Source organism: Oncorhynchus gorbuscha, linkage group LG23 (assembly GCF_021184085.1).
Source record: "Oncorhynchus gorbuscha isolate QuinsamMale2020 ecotype Even-year linkage group LG23, OgorEven_v1.0, whole genome shotgun sequence".
Taxonomy (NCBI): Eukaryota; Metazoa; Chordata; class Actinopteri; order Salmoniformes; family Salmonidae; genus Oncorhynchus; species Oncorhynchus gorbuscha.
In genome coordinates, this window is record NC_060195.1 from 31229011 (window position 1) to 31249631 (window position 20621).

General features: G+C 45.3%; 1 protein-coding gene across 2 annotated transcripts in view; it reads left to right on the forward strand.

Moving 5' to 3' along the window:
• The first annotated feature begins 1052 nt into the window (after positions 1-1052).
• Positions 1053-20621, forward strand: part of LOC124010400 (fibroblast growth factor 18-like) — a 46624-nt gene continuing 27055 nt past the window's right edge. The window contains exon 1 of one of the 2 annotated variants that reach the window (XM_046322805.1): positions 1053-1339. Coding sequence is in view for 1 of the 2 variants with exons in the window: in XM_046322804.1 (XP_046178760.1) it covers positions 2972-3003 (32 nt within the window). In the remaining variant the exon portion in view is untranslated. Of the gene's footprint in view, positions 1340-2143; positions 3004-20621 lie in introns of those variants that run through there. The other variant, XM_046322804.1, reaches the window with a different exon arrangement.

The following is a 20621-nucleotide window of genomic DNA, read 5'->3' on the forward strand; positions in this document are numbered from 1 at the left end:
CTAACTGGACACCAGGCAGACCAAAGGAGTAAACTATCCACCCAGACACAGGTGCAGGGACGGGAAGAGGGCCAGTAGACGAGGAGGGCCAGGAGCTCTGCTATTAAACATGACTTAAAAGCCATTCAACCGCAGTACCCCTACCCAGCCACGTAGCTGCTGTCATGTGCGCGCGTGCGCTCGTGTGTGTGTGTGTGTGTGTGTGTGTGTGTGTGTGTGAGAGTGAGAGAGAGAGAGAGAGAGAGAGAGAGAGAGAGAGAGAGAGAGAGAGAGAGAGAGAGAGAGAGAGAGAGAGAGAGAGAGAGAGAGAGAGAGAGAGAGAGAGAGAGGCATGGAAGGATTGTTGTGTTGGCTTGGCTGACCGTCTGCGGTTCTGTGGCGGTGAGAGAGAGAGTTGGGAGCGCAGAGCGGGCGTTGCTGCCGAAATCCCTGAGAAATGTTCGTTTTGGATCCGAGTCCATGCTTACATACCATACCGCCCTCCCACTTTTCAAGCGGACTGTCTCTCACTCTCCGTTTCATTTTCCCCTATTAAGGTTGAACTTATGAGTTATGAAACAAAGTCAAAATACATAACTTTTTAAAGCCATATATATAATTATTTACTTTGAGGGTCTGCTCTGCTAGTCGTGCCCCCCACCCTCCTCTCTTCCCGCTCTTGCGGTCTCGCCCCACCATGGGTCCAGGGCAGAGGGGTGGCAGTGGTCGGGTTTCTCTTTCACTGAGGCGAGGCGAGGAGTAATCTGAGGGCAAAAGTAACTCGCCTCTTTTATTCCCCAGGGAGTTGTGAAAGGTGGCAAAAGAGCACAGAAACCCACATAAACCCGTATTTTGTGGAGATTTGTAAAAACTCAGCCTTGTTTCCCCTTCCCCCTCGCAGCCAGTGACATGTCCAACACGGTTTTGCCGGAGTTGGTCGGCATCACATAGCGACTGAATGATCTAATTTTGATCCATTAAGTGTGTGTGTGAGAGAGTGGGTGCGGAGAGAGAGAGCAGCAGAGGAAGAGGTGGCTGGTGGTGGGAAGGAGGGAGGGAGCGGTGGATTGATCCACGGCTGTTAACATCTTGTTCTGTTTTTTCTTGGAGTGAGGTTTGTGCCTGACGACTGACTCGCCTATCCCATACAGCAATCCCATCCACGGTAAAGACAAGCTTTTTGCGGAGGGAAAATATATATATATATTTTTAAAGCGAAAACCAACATATATATTGGAGCTGGAGAAAAGCCGCAGCTGTCCTTTTTGTGTTTTCCTCTCGCCACTGATTGGAAGAAGGAAACAGAGAGAGAGAGGGAGAGAAGGTGCAGGTTCTTGGATCGATTTGTCAATGTGATTAGGTAAACGTCGTTTCAAGTGCACGCATTCACTTTACCCTTATTTCTTTACCAACAGAAGTATACCCGTTTCTTCTGTTCTGCAACGCTCGGATCTTTGTACCAGCCATATACACGTTGTTGTTTTTTCAGGAAAACTGCTAACTTTCTATTGTTATAAAAGTAAATAAAAATATCAGATTGCTTTTTTTCCCCTTCAAACAGTTTCGAGGTGATGTAATCGTTCTGTGTTTTGGTTGGTATTGTGTCGGAGCTCTGGGAGGACTGCAGCCAGGCAACTTGCGGCTGAGACAGACGGGGAAGTCAGGGAAATCAGGTGCAAAGAGCGGCTTTCATTTCCGTGCTGTCGCGGGTGGCTGGGTCCGCCACCCAGTCACAGCTGTTCCCATCCTCTCCAATTCCCCCTCCCTCTATCACTACATCCCTCCTCTCTGTCACTCCCCCTCCCTCTATCACCACATCCCTCCTCTCTCTCACTCCTCCTCCCTCTATCACTACATCCCTCTTCTCTCTCACTCCCCCTCCCTCTATCACTACATCCCTCCTCTCTCTCACTCCCCCTCACCTCTATCACTACATCCCTCCTCTCTCTCACTCCCCCTCACCTCTATCACTACATCCCTCCTCTCTCTCACTCCCCTCCCTCTATCACTACATCCCTCCTCTCTCTCACTCCCCTCCCTCTATCACTACATCCCTCCTCTCTCTCTCACTCCCCTCACCTCTATCACTACATCCCTCCTCTCTCTCACTCCCCCTCACCTCTATCACTACATCCCTCCTCTCTCTCACTCCCCTCCCTCTATCACTACATCCCTCCTCTCTCTCACTCCCCCTCCCTCTATCACTACATCCCTCCTCTCTCTCACTCCCCCTCACCTCTTCCCTTTCATTCAACTCTCTCCATCTCCCTCTGAGCTGGACCTCTCCGGGCTTTTCTCCTCTCTACTGGACACTGTTGTTCGGTGTCCCCCGGGCCAGATACTTCGTGACCCATCGTGCGGAAGTAGCCATGACCGAGCCCGCCCTGCAGCACCCGGCGCCCGCAGAGCCCCCTTCTCCACGCCGCCCTCGCCTCCAGCCCGTCCAGGTACCTCGCCTCCCACAGCGCCTTACCTTGCCTCGCAGGGACTAGATACCTCTTTCTGCGTCTCATATCTTCAAATTCGTCCAATGTGGAATTCTCCCAGAAGAAAGTTATTGACCTAGTATAAGCCTTATTGTAGCACCAAAACACCAGGACGAACGTGAATTACACATAAGGTAACGGGGGAGTCGATTGGACTTCCGCAGCTGTGAGCCGTGAAGGCGCTTTCACCTGTTCCTCTCAAGCCCGGAGGCTGCAGCTGTTTAATGTCCTAACCTCTCCCCGCGCTCCGCCCCTCCCCGCTCCACCAGCCATAGTGACAGCCAAGAAAGGTAGCTCTCTGGTCATAGTGGCACGGCCACCCCGCCCCGCCACACCCCAACCACCCACCGCAAGCGTCTGCCAACGAGAGTGTCCGCTGACTCTTTGACCCTCCACTCCATCCAGCGGATTATAAACACACAAGTGAACTCTCCGGACTGTCGGACCGGCTCTGACCGACAAGGAGACTGACTCTGGGCGAAGTTCCGTAGTGGAGGGGGGAAGAGATGCGGTCCCTTCTCTCCACGATCGCTGTCTTGTAAGTCTCTCTAACAACACATTTCTCAATAATGTTATTGATATATAAAACAACTTATGTTTCAGTCATATATATATATATATAAGACTCAAACATAAATAGCTTTATATATAGGGTTTCTCTGGCTATTTATTTGACTATCTCTTCTCACATGTCACCATAGAAACGTTTCAAGATAGGTCAGGTTGTGATTGGCAAACGTTTCAGTGTCACTGGGTTAGAGTTTGGGCTACGCCACTCGGACATGTCATAAACACCTTTATAACCCTTATTGCTGGTGTTGTTGATGTTGACCAATTCAATTGGACCTCGGTTTATATGAAGTAGAGTACAGTAATTGGATTTAATCATAGTCTACACACTATAGCAAATATTCATTGGCTCATAGGCTACAACAATATCTAATGGAATAGGAAAATGTTGACATGCCAACTGCCACTGTGTTAAAGGATAGAGTGGAGTGCCTGCGGTTGACTATTTGAGGTGTGTCCCGTTAAAAGCCAGGAATTTATTTGTCTTTCTTTGTGTCGGCTGTATTTCTCCCAGATGGCAGTCATCTCCAGATAGTTCTCATTCCCTTGCTCAGACAACCTGTACAGGTCTCTCTCTCTCTCTCTCTCTCCCTCTCTCTCTCTCTCTCTCTCTCTCATATTAATGTGAATCACACTGCTGCTCTCTCGTTAAGCTATTTACGATTTACGTATTGTGGTTGTTGTGGATGGCTGTTCACGAATCAAAATGTGTATTTGAACCCAATGATGGTTGAATTCAAGAAGTTTAAGCTGCTTATCAATCATTGTTTTTGAAACCAGTGGACAGCCAGTGAAAAATGCGCTCTTGCGACAGCAGCATAGTGCGGATCCCAGCCTGTGGATAAAAGAAAATGTGATAAAAGAAATAAAAGCTGAAATGAATCATTCTCTCTACTATTATTCTGACATTTCACATAATTAAAATAAAGTGGTGATCCTAACTGACCTAAAATGGAATTTTAACTAGGATTAAATGTCAGGAATTGTGAAAAACTGAGTTTAAATGTATTTGGCTAAAGTGTATGTAAACTTCCGACTTCAACTGTATATATATATATTATATATATATATACTAGCATTCAAAAGTTTGGGGTAACTTAGAAATGCCCTTGTTTTTGAAATAAAATCACATTTTATGTCCATTAAAATAACATCAAATTGATCAGAAATACAGTGTAGATATTGTTAATGTTGTAAATTACTATTGTAGCTGGAAACGGCAGATTTTTTAAATGGAATATCTACATAGGTGTACAGAGGCCCATTATCAGCAACCATCACTCCTGTGTTCCAATGGTACGTTGTGTTAGCTAATCCAAGTTTATCATTTTAAAAGGCTAATTGATCATGAGAAAACCCTTTTGCAATTATGTTAGCACCGCTGAAAACTGTTGTCCTGATTTAAAGGAGCAATAAAACTGGCCTTCTTTAGATTAGTTGAGTATCTGGAGCAGCAGAATTTGTGGGTTCGATTACAGGCTCAAAATGAACAGAAACAAAGTAGTTTCTTCTGGAACTCATCAGTCTTTTCTTGTTCTGGGAAATGAAGGCAATTCCATGTGAGAAATTGCCAAGAAACTGAAGATCTCGTACAACACTGTGTACTACTACCTTCACAGAACAGCGCAAACTGGCTACAGCCAGAATAGAAAGAGGAGTGGGAGGCCCCGGTGCACAACTGAGCAAGAGAACAAGTATATTAGAATGTCTAGTTTGAGAAACAGATGCCTCACAAGTCTTCAACTGGCAGATTCATTAAATAGATCCCGCAAAACAACAGTCTCACCGTCAATAGTGAAGAGGCGACTCCAGGATGCTGGCCTTCCAGGCAGTTTCTCTGTCCGGTATCTGTGTTCTTTTGCCCATCTTAATCTTTTCTTTTTATTGGCCTATCTGAGACATGGCTTTTTCTTTGCAACTCTGCCTAGAAGACCAGCATCCCGGAGTCGCATCTTCACTGTTGACATTGAGACTGGTATTTAGCGAGCACTATTTAATGAAGCTTCAAAAACAAGGACATTTCTAAGGGACCACAAACTTTTGAACGGTAGTGTATATATATTTAAACTCAGCAAAAAAAAAAATGTCCTCTCACTATCAACTGTGTTTATTTTCAGCACACTTAACACATGTAAATATTTGTGTGAACATAAGATAAAACAACTGAGACATAAATTGAACAAGTTCCATAGACATGTGACTAACAGAAATGGAATAATATGTCCCTGAACAATGGGGAGGTCAAAATGAAAAGTAACAGTCAGTATCTGGTGTGGCCACCAGCTGCATTAAGTACTGCACTGCATCTCCTCCTCTTGGACTGCACCAGATTTGCCAGTTCTTGCTGTTAGATGTTACCCCACTCTTCCACCAAGGCAGCTGCAAGTTCCCGGATATTTCTGGTTGGAATGGCCCTAGCCCTCAACATTCCTGTCTTGCAGGAAATCACGTACAGAATGAGCAGTATGGCTGGTGGCATTGTCATGGTGAAGGGTCATGTCAGGATGAACCTGCAATGAGGGAGGAGGATGTCTTCCCTCTAACCCACAGTATTGAGATTGCCTGCAATGACAACAATCTCAGTCCGATAATGCTGTGACACACCACTCCAGACTATGACGGACCCTCCACCTCCAAATCGATCCTGCACCAGAGTACAGGCCACGGTGTTATGCTCATTCCTTCGACGATAAACGCGAATCCGACCATCACCACTGGTGAGACAAAACTGCGACTAGTCAGTGAAGAGCACTTTTTGCCAGTCCTGTCCGGTCCAGCGACGGTGGGTTTGTGGCCATAGGCAATGTTGTTGCCGGTGATGTCTGGTGAGGACCTGCCTTACAACAGGCCTACAAGCCCTCAGTCCAGCCTCTCTCAGCCTATTGTGAACAGTCTGAGCACTGAGGGAGGGATTGTGTATTCCTGGTGTAACTCATGCACTTGTTGTTGCCATCCTGTACCTGTCCCGCAGGTGTAATGTTCAGATGTACCGATCCTGTGCAGGTGTTGTTACACGTGGTCTTCCACTGCGAAGGACAACCAACTGTCCATCCTGTCTCCCTGTAGGGCTGTCTTAGGCGTCTCACAGTACAGACGTTGCAATTTATTACCCTGGCCACATCTGCAGTCCTCATGCCTCCTTGCAGCATACCTAAGGTATGTTCACACAGATGAGCAGGGACCCTGGGCATCTTTTGCTTTTTTTCAGAGTCAGTAGAAAGGCCTCTTTAGTGTCCTAAGTTGTCATAACTGTGACATTAATTGCCTACCGTCTGTAAGCTGTTAGTGTCTTAACAACCGTTCCACAGGTGCATGTTCATTAATTGTTTATGGTTCATTGAACAAGCATGGGAAACAGTGTTTAAACACTACAATGAAGATCTGCAAAGTTATATGGATTTTTACGAATTATCTTTGAAAGACAGGGCCCTGAAATAGGGACGTTTCTAATTTTTGCTGAGTTTATAAATACAGTACCAGTCAAAGGTTTGGACACACCTACTCATTCAAGGGTTTTTCTTTATTTGGACTATTTTCTACATTGTGGAATAGTAGTGAAGACATCAAAACTATGAACCAACACATGGAATCATGTGGTAACCAAAAAAATGTCGAACAACAGAATCTTCGAGCGTAGCCACCCTTTGCCATGACAGCTTTGTACACTCTTGGCTTTCTCTCAACCAGTTTCATGAGGTAGTCACTTGGAATGCATTTCAATTAACAGGTGTGCCTTGTTAATTTGTGGAATTTCTTTCCTTCTTAATGCATTTGAGCCAATCAGTTGTGTTGTGACAAGGTTGGGGGAGGAGGGGACCGCCACAGGAAAGGAAGACCCAGCGTTACCTCTGCTGCAGAGGATAAGTTCATTAGAGTTACCAGCCTCAGAAATTGCAGCCTAAAGAAATTGCAGCCGAGTTCAAGTAACAGACACATCTTAACATCATATGTTCATAGGAGACTGCGTGAATCAGGCCTTCATGGTTTATTTGCTGCAAAGAAACCATTACTAAAGGACACCAATAATAAGAAGAGACTTTCTTGGGCCAAGAAACACAAGCAATGGACTTAGACCGGTGGAAAAATGTCCTTTGCTCTGATGAGTCCAAATTTGAGATTTTTCTTTCCAACCGCCATGTCTTTGTGAGATGCAGAGTAGGTGAATTGATGATCTCAGCATGTGTGGTTCCCACCATGAAGCATGGAGGAGGAGGTATGATGGTGTGGGGGTGCTTCCTTGGTGACATTGTCAGTGATTTATTTAGAATTCAAGGCGCACACGGCTACCACAGCACTCTGCAGAGATACACCATCCCATCTGGTTTGCACTTAGTGGGACTATACTTTTTTTTCTCAACTGGACAATGACCCAAAACACACCTCCAGGCTGTGTAAGGGCTATTTGACCAGGATGGAGAATGGTGGATTGCTGCGTCAGATGACCTGACCTCAACCCAATTGAGATGGTTTGGGATGAGTTGGACAGCAGACTGAAGGAAAAGCAGCCAACAAGTGCTCAGCATATGTGAGAACTCCTTCAAGACTGTTGGAAAAGCATTCTTCAGGGAGCTGGTTGAGAGAACGCCAAGAGTGTGCAAAGCTGTCATCAAGGAAAAGGATGGCTACTTTGAAGAATCTTAAATGTAAAATATATTTGGATTTGTTTAAGACATTTTTGGTTACTACATGATTCCATATGTGTTATTTCATAGTTCTGATGTCTTCACTACTTTTCCACAATGTAGAAAATAATAAAACAAAAAAGAAATAAAGTTGAATGAGTAGCTGTGTTCAAACCTTTGACTGGTACTGTATATATTTCCATTGATTCTTGAAGAATATAACTTAGATACGGTATGACTCATGAGCTTAGTTCAACTTTCACTCCCCATTAGAACCCAAAATATAAGCTTGTTTTTCTCCAATGTTTATAAACATTGTAAATGTAAACAAACACTGTATAGCCTCATAACATGGTTAAAACCATAATGTTGATATCATGGATGGTTATTCCTTGCATCCATAGCTCTGTCTATTAATCTGAGAGTGGTTACATTTCTCCAGGCCCATCCCTCAGCTTTTTACCAAAACAGAGGCGGGGCAACCATTTTGTTTCAGCTGTGGATTGGCCCTTTAAACAGCTGCATGTTATCAAGATATCAAAGTGTCCCCAACAAAATGGTTAACAATAGGCCTATAACAAATGCAGCATATTGCATTCATTTTTCACATGTAAATAGCACTTTTCAGTAACTCGCAATGCATGCCATTCCGTGAACGCAGCATTTATTTTAAATCTCGAATCAATGAGGACAATCAGTCCTCCATGACAACAAAATCATAAACAACAGAATAGGGCTGACTAATATGTCCTTATTTGGGGGTTTATTCTCAGGTAAAACAATTTGGCTAATCTATACTTCCATATTTCCGAGTCCTATTCTTGAAGATCAAGGGGTTCAACATTTATTGGAATGACTGTAATTCTGATAACCAAAGTCTTTTAATGTAAAGATATCATTTAATCATGTTATTATATGTAGTAGAAAGCGATGGGTTAGTAGAAGTCTACATAACCAACCCATAAAGTAAAATGAAACATCCATATATGGCCAGCTACGTAAACTTTAACATTGATTTATCCTGCAATAGATGTCATTCAATTGGTAACATACATTTTTGTCTTCTTCTAATGCCTCTTAAGGGGAATTTAATCTAAAAGTAACTGAATGTAATCAGATGGTTTGAGTAATCCAAAAGTTGCGTTAGTGATTACAATTCTGGACAGGTGAATAGTCACGGTAACAGATTACAGTTAGGCAATAACCTTCCCAACCTTGTTGCCAAAGCAAGTGAAATATATAATAAACAAAAGTGAAATAAACAATAAAAAATGTACAGTAAACATTACACTCACAAAGGTACCAAAAGAATAAAGACATTTTAAATGTCATATTATGTCTATATACAGTGTTGTAATGGTGTGCAAATAGTACAAAAGGGAAAATAATAAACATGAATATAGGTTGTATTTACAATGGTGTTTGTTCTTCACTAGTTGTCCTTTTCTTGTGGCAACAGGTCACACATCTTGCTGCTGTGATTGCACACTGTGGTATTTCACTCAACAGATATGAGATTTTATCAAAATTAGATTTGTTTTCGAATTCTTTGAGGGCCTGTGTAATCTGAGGGAAATATGTGTCTCTAATATGGTCATACGTTTGGCAGGAGGTTTGGAAGTGCAGCTCAGTTTCCACCTCATTTTGTGGGCATTGTTGCCATGGCCTGTCTTCTCTTATAATAATAATAATAATAATAATATGCCATTTAGCAGAGCCAGGTCTGCCTTCGGCGGCCTTCTCAATAGCAAGGCTATGCTCATTGAGTCTGTACATAGTCACAGTGGTCAGGTATTCTGTCACTGTGTACTCTCTGTTTAGGCCCAAATAGCATTCTAGTTTGCTCAGTTTTTTCGTAAATTCTTTCCAATTTGTCAAGTAATTATATTTTTGCTTTCTCATGATTTGGTTGGTTCTAATTGTGTTGCTATCCTGGGGCTCTGTGGGGTGTGTTTGTGTTTGTGAACAGAGCCCCAGGACCAGCTTGCTTGGGGGGCTCTTCTCCAGGTGCATTTCTCTGTAGGTCACGGCTTTGTTATGGAAGGTTAGGGAATTTGGAAATCGCTTCCATTTAGGTGGTTGTAGAATTTAACAGCTATTTCCTGGATTTGGATAATTAGCGGGTATCGACCCAATTCTGCTCTGCGTTATGTTGTATATATTTTTGCAGTTTAAATTTGGTGTTTGTCCCATTTTGTGAATTATTGGTTGGTGAGCGGACCCCACACCTCACAACCATAAAAGGCAATGGGTTCTATAATTGATTCAAGTGTATTTTGTCAGATCCTAATTGGTATGTCGAATGTTATGTTCCTTTTGATGGCATAGAAGGCCCTTCTTGCCTTGTCTCGCAGATCGTTCACAGCTTTGTGGAAGTTACCTGTGGCGCTGATGTTTAGGCCGGGATATGTATTGATGTATTGTTTTGTGTGTGCTCAGGGCAACGGTGTCTAAATGGAATTTGTATTCACCTTTTTTGGAACACCATTATTTTGGTCTTACTGAGATTTACTGTCAGGGCCCAGGTCTGACAGAATCTGTGCAGAAGATCTACGTGCTGCTGTAGGCCTTCCTTGGTTGGGGACAGAAGCACCAGATCATCAACTAACAGTAGACATTTGACTTCAGATTCTAGTAGGGTGAGGCCCGGGTGCTGCAGATGGTTCTAGTACCCTCGCCAATTCCTTGATATATACGTTGAAGAGGGTGGGCTTATGCTGCATCCCTGTCTCACCCTGCATCCCTGTTTTTTGCCAATTTTAACCGCACACTTGTTGTTTGTGTACATGGATTTTATAATGTTGTTTGTTTTTCCCCCAACACCACTTTCTATCAATTTGTTTAGCAGACCCTCATGCCAAACTGAGTCGAAAGCTTTTTTGAAATCCACAAAGCACGAGAAGACTTTGCCTTTGTTTTGGTTTGTTTGTTTGTCAGTTACGGTGTGCAGGGTGAATACATGGTCTGTCGTACGGTAAGTTGGTAAAAGCCAATTTGACATTTGCTCAGTACATTGTTTTCGCTGAGGAAATGTACGATTCTGCTGTTAAAGATAATGAAGAGGATTTTTCCAAGGTTGCTGTTGATGCATATCCCACGGTAGTTATTGGGGTCAAATTTGTCTCCATTTTTGTGGATTGGGATGATCAGTCCTTGGTTACAAATATAGGGGAAAATGCCAGAGCTGAGGATGATGTTAAAGAGTTTAAATATAATCTCTCTCTCATTTGAATTGGCCACACCCCACAGGAAGCAGAATGTCTTATTTATTTTACACATCAGTACACATTTTTATTTTGACATCATGTGTGGTTTCCAATGTCAGGTAGCATTATATGGTTGAAACATTTCATTTTTAAAACTCGTTCTCCTAAAACAATTTGAAATAATTGCATACATTTCCCAGAAAATACATTTCCCAGAATGCATTAGATCAAACATTGCCATATGGAAGAGACAATTTAACATCTCATGACAATTGAAAAATACTCTATGATATGTGTATTTTTTGCATTAAAAAGTTGTAGATAATTTTGATAAAATGACTTGTCAAATGAAAGAGACTGTCATGTTTCACATCTCATCTGAATTGGCTTGTCTTTTTGACAAGATGGCGACAAAAGACCTGGTAGCCCTGTTTCTAGCTCCTAGCCAGCTCTGCAGTATTTTATGTGTGTGTGTGACATTTCCTACAGTATTTGCTTAGAATGTTTCTTGCATTATTAGCTTCAGCCGGAAATAACTTTTGGATATTAGATTGGCGGTCACTCACAAGCATTTCAAACAGATATGCAACTTCCCTGAACTCAATCCTTTGTTTGAACTTACCAAGGCAATTCCATTCATCCCAGGGGCTGCTCCATGATGCTGTCACCGGAGAGGAGGAGTAGGAAGTTGGCTTCTTATTGACTCAGGAGGCGTGCATACCATCCATCGCTCCGAGTATACAGTATAACTTGCTAATGTTCAGTCCCTGGGACGATAAAGTAGACGAGCTCCAAAGAGACATCAGGGACTGTAACATACTCTGTTTCACGGAGTCTTGTCTCTCTCCGGATATACTGTCCCTGTTCATTTGGACAGCAGGCATCTCCATCCATTGCGCAGACAGGAAGAAAGAACTCTCCGGGAAACTTAAACAGGAAGTAAACATGATAAGGACTGTTAAATGTTGGTCAGACCAATTGGAATCTATGCTTCAAGATTGTTTTGATCACACGGTCTGAGATATGTTCCGGGTTGCCTTTGAGAGTAGCATTGATGAATACACTGACTTGGTGACTGAGTTAATCAGGAAGTGCATAGAGGATGTTGTTCCCACTGTGACGATCAGAACTTATCCAAGTCAAAAACCATAGATAGATGGCACCATTTGTGCAAAACAGAAAACTCGAACCACCGCATTTAACCACAGCAAGGTGACTGGGGACATGGACATATACAAACAGAGCAGCTAAGCCCTCCGTAAGGCAATCAAACATGCAAAACGACAGTACAGGGATGAAGTGGAGTCGCAATTAAACGGCTCAGACACGAGACGTATGTGGCAGGAACACAAGACAATCCCAGGATATAAAGGGAAACCCAGCCACGTTGCAGAGACCGATGCCCTTCTTCCGGACAAGCTAAATACCTTCTTTGCCCACTTCGAGAAAAACACGAGGGATGTGAGCTCTCGTACTCCATGGCCTACTTGAGTAAGACGTTTAAGCGTGTTAACCCTCGTGAGGCTGCCGGCCCAGGCCAGCAGGGATCTGAGCCGCGTTCTCAGAGCATATGTGCGGAGAGTTTACAGATATATTCAATCTCTCCCTATCCCATTTGTTTCAAGATGTCCACCATTGTTCCTGTACCCAAGAAAGCAAAGGTAACTGAACTAAATGACTATGGGCCTGTAGCATTCACTTCTGAAGTGCTTTGAGAGGCTAGTTAAGGATCACATCACCTTCACCTTACCCAACACCCTAGACCCACTACAATGTGCATACAGCCCCAACAGATCCAAGGATGATGCAATCACCATCACTGCACACTACACACTGCCCTATTCCACCTGGACAAGATGAATATCTATGTAAGAATGCAGTTCATCGGCTACAGCTCAGCCTTCAATACCATAGTGCCCTGCAAGCTCAACACTAAGCTCAGGGTCCTGGGAATGGCCCCCAGCCCTGTGTAACTGGGTCCTGGACTTCCTGACGGGCTGACTCCAGGTGGTGAAGATAGGCAACAACACCTCCGCTATGCTGATCTGCTAAAACGGGGCCCCACAGGGGTGTGTGCTTAGCCCTCTCCCATACTCCCTGTTCACCTATGACTGTGTGGCCACTCACGTCTCCAACTTAATCATCAAGTTTGCAGATGACACAACAGTGGTAAGCCTGATTACTAACAAGAGCACGCCCCCATCCACATCGACAGGAAGATGAAGCATTTGGGCTTGGCCCATAAGACCCTCACAAACTTCTACAGATGCACCATTGAGAGCATTCTGTCGGGCTGTATCACCGCCTGGTATGGCAATTGCACCATCCGCTACCACAGGGCTCTCCAGAGGATGCGGTGTGGTCAACCCAACTCATCACTGGGGGCACACTGCCTGCCCTCCAGGAAGGCTAAGAAGATCATCAAGGACCTCAGACACCTGAACCATGGCCTGTTCACCTCGCTACCGTCTAGAAGGCAGATAGAGTACAGGTCTTAAAAATAAAGTAAAAATCTTCATCATTCTACACACAATACCCCATAACGACAAAGGGAAAACAGGTCTTTTGATATTAAAAATAAAAAACAGAAATACCTTATCTACATAAGTATTCAGACCCTTTGCTCTGAAACTCGAAATTGAGCTCAAGTGGATCCTGTTTCCATTGATCATCCTTGAGATGTTTCTACAACTTCATTGATGTCCACCTGTAACTAAATTCAATTGATTCGACATGATTTGAAAAGGCACACACCTGTCTATATAAAGGTCCAACAGTTGACCGTGCATGTCAGAGCAAAAACCATTCCATGAGGTCGAAGGAATTGTCCATAGAGCTCTGAGACAGGATTGTGTTGAGGCACATATCTGGGGAAGGGTAGCAAAACTTTTCTGCAGCATTGAAAGTCCCCAAAAACACAGTGGCCTCCATCATTCTTAAATGGAAAGTGTTTGGAACCACAAAGACTCATCCCAGAGCTGGTCGCCCGGCCAAACTGATCAATTGGAGGAGAAGGGCCTTGGTCAGGGAGGTGACCAAGAACCCGATGTTCAATCTGACAGAGCTCCAGAGTTCCTCTGTGGAGTTGGAGAACCTTCCAGAAGGACAACCATCTCTGCAGCACTCCACCAATCAGGCCTTTTTGGTAGAGTGGCCAGACAGAAGCCACTCCTCCGTAAAAGGCACATGACAGCCCGATTGGTTTGCCAAAAGGCACCTAAAGACTCTCAGACCATGAAAAACAAGATTCTCTGGTCTGATGAAACCAAGATTGAACTCTTTGGCCTGAATGCCAAGCGTCACCTCTGGAGGAAACCTGGCACCGTCCCTTCAATAAAGCATGGTGGTGGCAGCGTTTTTTAGCCACAGGGAGTGGGAGACTAGTGAGGTTTGAGGGAAAGATGAAAAGAGCTAAGTCCTTGATGAAAATCTGCTCCAGAGCGCGCAGGACCTCAGACTGGGGCTAAGGTTCACCTTCCAACAGGACAGAGACGCTAAGCACACAGCCAAGACAATGCAGGAGTGGCTTCTGGAGAAGTCTCTAAATGTCCTTGAGTGGCCCATCCAGAGCACGGACTTGAACCCAATCAAACATCTCTGGAGAGACCTGAAGATAGCTGTACAGCAATGCTCCCCATCCAACCTGACAGAGCTTGAGAGGACCTGCAGAGAAGAATGGAAGAAACTCCCAAAATACAGGTGTGCCAAGCTTGCAGCGTCATGCCCAAGAAGACTCATAGCTGTAATCGCTGCCAAAGGTGCTAAAACAAAGTATTGAGTAAAGGGTCTGAATACTTATGTTAATGCAATATTTCAGGTTTATTTTATATTTTTTTGCAAAGATTTCTTAAAACCTGTGTTTGCTTTGTCATTATGGGATATTGTGTATAGATTGATAAGGTAAAAACAATTTAATCAATTTTAGAATAAGGCTGTCAGGAAACATAATGTGGAAAAAGTCAAGGGGTCTGAATACTTTCCGAATGCACTGTACATAGTCACTGAACACGGATCACTTCAATAATGTTTACATACTGTTTTACCCATTTTATTCTGTATGTTTATACACTGAGTGTACAAAACATGAGGAACACAATGCTTTTTCCATGACGGACTGACCGACCAGGGGAATCCAAGTGTAAGCTATGATCCCTTATTGATGTCACCTGTTAAATCAGCTTCAAATCATTGCAGATAAAGGGGAGGACACAGGATTTGTTAACCTTGAGAAAGTTGAGACATGGATTGTGTATGTGAACCATTCAACGGGTGATTGGACAAGACAACTGTTTCCCGTGTGTATCAAGAATGGTCCACCACCCAAAGGACCTCCAGCCAACTTGACACAACTGTGGGAAGCATTGGATTCAACATGGGCCAGCATCCCCGTGGAACGCTTTTGACACCATGCTTGACTAATTGAGGCTGTTCTGAGGGCAAAAGGGGGAGCAGATCAATATTAGTAAGGTGTTGTTAATGTTTTGTACACTCAGTGTACTGTATTCTAGTCAAGGCTCATCTCTTACTGCTGTATGCAACTTTTCTATTCATATACCGTCCATACTGTCTATACACACCATCCTTTACAACTTACTGCTGTACACACAGCAGAAATTACAAATTGAGTCCAACCCTTCTCGACACAAACATGGGTTCAATGGTCTAGCCTCTGACCGCTGCTGCACGCTGGGACCTATAGTGCTATTCCTCTAAAAACACTGCTGCACGCTGGGACCTATAGTGCTATTCCTCTAAAATCACTGCTGCACGCTGGGGCCTATAGTGCTATTCTTCTAAAACTGCTGCTGCACGCTGAGGCCTATAGTGCTATTCCTCTAAAACCACTGCTGCACGCTGGGACCTATAGTGCTATTCCTCTAAAACCACTGCTGCACCCTGGGGCCTATAGCGCTATTCCTCTAAAACTGCTGCTGCACGCTGAGGCCTATAGTGCTATTCCTCTAAAACCACTGCTGCACACTGCGGCCTATAGTGCTATTCCTCTAAAACCACTGCTGCACACTGGGGCCTATAGTGCTATTCCTCTAAAACCACTGCTGCACGCTGGGACCTATAGTGCTATTCCTCTAAAACTGCTGCTGCACACTGGGGCCTATAGTGCTATTCCTTCTGAAACTGCTGCTGCACTATTCTGGGGCCTATAATGCAATTCCTCTAAAACCACTGCTGCAAGCTGGGGCCTATAGTGCTATTCTTCTAAAACCACTGCTGCACACTGGGGCCTATAGTGCTATTCCTCTAAAACCACTGCTGCACGCTGGGGCCTATAGTGCTATTCCTCTAAAACCACTGCTGCACACTGGGGCCTATAGTGCTATTCCTCTAAAACCACTGCTGCAAGCTGGGGCCTATAGTGCTATTCCTCTAAAACCACTGCTGCACGCTGGGACCTATAGTGCTATTCCTCTAAAACCACTGCTGCAAGCTGGGGCCTATAGTGCTATTCCTCTAAAACCACTGCTGCAAGCTGGGGCCTATAGTGCTATTCCTCTAAAACCACTGCTGCAAGCTGGGGCCTATGGTGCTATTCCTCTAAAACTGCTGCTGCACGCTGAGGCCTATAGTGCTATTCCTCTAAAACCACTGCTGCACGCTGGGACCTATAGTGCTATTCCTCTAAAACTGCTGCTGCACACTGGGGCCTATAGTGCTATTCCTCTAAAACCACTGCTGCAAGCTGAGGCCTATAGTGCTATTCCTCTAAAACCACTGCTGCACGCTGAGGCCTATAGTGCTATTCCTCTAAAACTGCTGCTGCACACTGGGGCCTATAGTGCTATTCTTCTGAAACTGCTGCTGCACACTGGGGCCTATAATGCAATTCCTCTAAAACCACTGCTGCAAGCTGGGGCCTATAGTGCTATTCTTCTAAAACCACTGCTGCACACTGGGGCCTATAGTGCTATTCCTCTAAAACCACTGCTGCACGCTGGGGCCTATAGTGCTATTCCTCTAAAACCACTGCTGCACACTGGGGCCTATAGTGCTATTCCTCTAAAACCACTGCTGCAAGCTGGGGCCTATAGTGCTATTCCTCTAAAACCACTGCTGCACGCTGGGACCTATAGTGCTATTCCTCTAAAACCACTGCTGCACGCTGGGACCTATAGTGCTATTCCTCTAAAACCACTGCTGCAAGCTGGGGCCTATAGTGCTCTTCCTCTAAAACCACTGCTGCAAGCTGGGGCCTATAGTGCTATTCCTCTAAAACCACTGCTGCACGCTGGGACCTATAGTGCTATTCCTCTAAAACCACTGCTGCACGCTGGGACCTATAGTGCTATTCCTCTAAAACCACTGCTGCAAGCTGGGACCTATAGTGCTATTCCTCTAAAACCACTGCTGCAAGCTGGGACCTATAGTGCTATTCCTCTAAAACCACTGCTGCAAGCTGGGGCCTATAGTGCTATTCCTCTAAAACCACTGCTGCACACTGGGGCCTATAGTGCTATTCCTCTAAAACTGCTGCTGCACGCTGAGGCCTATAGTGCTATTCCTCTAAAACCACTGCTGCACGCTGGGACCTATAGTGCTATTCCTCTAAAACCACTGCTGCACGCTGGGACCTATAGTGCTATTCCTCTAAAACCACTGCTGCACGCTGGGGCCTATAGTGCTATTCCTCTAAAACCACTGCTGCAAGCTGGGGCCTATAGTGCTATTCCTCTAAAACCACTGCTGCAAGCTGGGGCCTATAGTGTTATTCCTCTAAAACCACTGCTGCAAGCTGGGGCCTATAGTGCTATTCCTCTAAAACCACTGCTGCAAGCTGGGGCCTATAGTGCTATTCCTCTAAAACCACTGCTGCACGCTGGGACCTATAGTGCTATTCCTCTAAAACCACTGCTGCACGCTTGGACCTATAGTGCTATTCCTCTAAAACCACTGCTGCAAGCTGGGGCCTATAGTGGTCTTCCTCTAAAACCACTGCTGCAAGCTGGGGCCTATAGTGCTATTCCTCTAAAACCACTGCTGCACGCTGGGACCTATAGTGCTATTCCTCTAAAACCACTGCTGCACGCTGGGACCTATAGTGCTATTCCTCTAAAACCACTGCTGCAAGCTGGGACCTATAGTGCTATTCCTCTAAAACCACTGCTGCAAGCTGGGGCCTATAGTGCTATTCCTCTAAAACCACTGCTGCACACTGGGGCCTATAGTGCTATTCCTCTAAAACCACTGCTGCACGCTGGGACCTATAGTGCTATTCCTCTAAAACTGCTGCTGCACGCTGAGGCCTATAGTGCTATTCCTCTAAAACCACTGCTGCACGCTGGGACCTATAGTGCTATTCCTCTAAAACCACTGCTGCACGCTGGGGCCTATAGTGCTATTCCTCTAAAACCACTGCTGCAAGCTGGGGCCTATAGTGCTATTCCTCTAAAACCACTGCTGCACGCTGGGACCTATAGTGCTATTCCTCTAAAACCACTGATGCACGCTGGGGCCTATAGTGCTATTCCTCTAAAACCACTGCTGCACGCTGGGATCTATAGTGCTATTCCTCTAAAACCACTGCTGCACGCTGGGGCCTATAGTGCTATTCCTCTAAAACCACTGCTGCACGCTGGGACCTATAGTGCTATTCCTCTAAAACCACTGCTGCACGCTGGGACCTATAGTGCTATTCCTCTAAAACCACTGCTGCAAGCTGGGGCCTATAGTGCTCTTCCTCTAAAACCACTGCTGCAAGCTGGGGCCTATAGTGCTATTCCTCTAAAACCACTGCTGCACGCTGGGACCTATAGTGCTATTCCTCTAAAACCACTGCTGCACGCTGGGACCTATAGTGCTATTCCTCTAAAACCACTGCTGCAAGCTGGGACCTATAGTGCTATTCCTCTAAAACCACTGCTGCAAGCTGGGGCCTATAGTGCTATTCCTCTAAAACCACTGCTGCACACTGGGGCCTATAGTGCTATTCCTCTAAAACCACTGCTGCACGCTGGGACCTATAGTGCTATTCCTCTAAAACTGCTGCTGCACGCTGAGGCCTATAGTGCTATTCCTCTAAAACCACTGCTGCACGCTGGGACCTATAGTGCTATTCCTCTAAAACCACTGCTGCACGCTGGGGCCTATAGTGCTATTCCTCTAAAACCACTGCTGCAAGCTGGGGCCTATAGTGCTATTCCTCTAAAACCACTGCTGCACGCTGGGACCTATAGTGCTATTCCTCTAAAACCACTGCTGCACGCTGGGACCTATAGTGCTATTCCTCTAAAACCACTGCTGCACGCTGGGGCCTATAGTGCTATTCCTCTAAAACCACTGCTGCACGCTGGGACCTATAGTGCTATTCCTCTAAAACCACTGCTGCACGCTGGGGCCTATAGTGCTATTCCTCTAAAACCACTGCTGCACGCTGGGGCCTATAGTGCTATTCCTCTAAAACCACTGCTGCACGCTGGGGCCTATAGTGCTATTCCTCTAAAACCACTGCTGCACGCTGGGGCCTATAGTGCTATTCCTCTAAAACCACTGCTGCACGCTGGGGCCTATTACTGCTTTTACCACCACTGGGACTTACTTCTCTGCTGCTCAAACCACAACTCCGCTCTGAGGCCTACTGTTCCGCGCTGAGGCCTACCACCCTAACCGTTTCTCAACACTGAGACCCACTACCTCAACCCACTGCTCCATTCTGCAGCCCACAACCTTCACCATTACTCCACACTAGAGCGCCATAGTGAGGTCCACTATACCTTAAAGTCTACTTCACATGGGATATCTTCAGAGATGCAGGTTTACGATGTCAGCTACATGTTTTTGTTTGGCACAGGCCAAAAGTGTAACTAGGTTCTCCTTCTGTCCCTCTTCTAGAACTATACCGCCCTCATAATGTCTCTTCTACTCTCTCGCGTTGTTATTCTCCCCCTCTTCTTTCTCTCTTCTCTGCCATTCTCTGCTTTCTTTCTCTCTCTCTCTCTTTCTCACTGGCATAGTGTGTCTTTGGTCAGGGGAGAGAGGTAGAATCCAGAACTGAAGCATTGTACTCTGTCTCCTCCGCAGCAGTGATGTTTTAACAGCTGAGAGTCCTCACAATGCACAGATACCGCCACCTTTTCAGCTGCGCAGGCAGAATGCAGCTTTGGCTTCCCTGGTGTCTGCATCTGTTATCAGCCTCTATGAGCTGATACAACAGCCAAGGGAAAGACGATCAGTGCACTGTTGCATCGGAGGAGTTTGGCTTCTTGTGTGTTTGGGTTGGTGGGGTTTGTTGTATGTGGGTTGAGTGAGGTACATGTACCATCAGTGGTTGGATCAGAGACTCCTCTCTTCTTCACGTTCTGTCATGCCATAGAATATGGGGACACCCTCTTTCTCCAGACACTGTATATCTAGAGGAGGAGTATAATAATTGCCTCTCTGTCTGTCTGTCTGTCTGTCTGTCTGTCTGTCTGTCTGTCTGTCTGTCTGTCTGTCTGTCTGTCTGTCTGTCTGTCTGTCTGTCTGTCTGTCTGTCTGTCTGTCTGTCTGTCTGTCTGTCTGTCTGTCTGTCTGTCTGTCTGTCTGTCTGTCTGTCTGTCTGTCTGTCTGTCTGTCTGTCTGTCTGTCTGTCTGTCTGTCTGTCTGTCTGTCTGTCTGTCTGTCTGTCTGTCTGTCTGTCTGTCTGTCTGTCTGTCTGTCTGTCTGTCTGTCTGTCTGTCTGTCTGTCTGTCTGTCTGTCTGTCTGTCTGTCTGTCTCTCTCTCTCTCTCTCTCTCTCTCTCTCTCTCTCTCTCTCTCTCTCTCTCT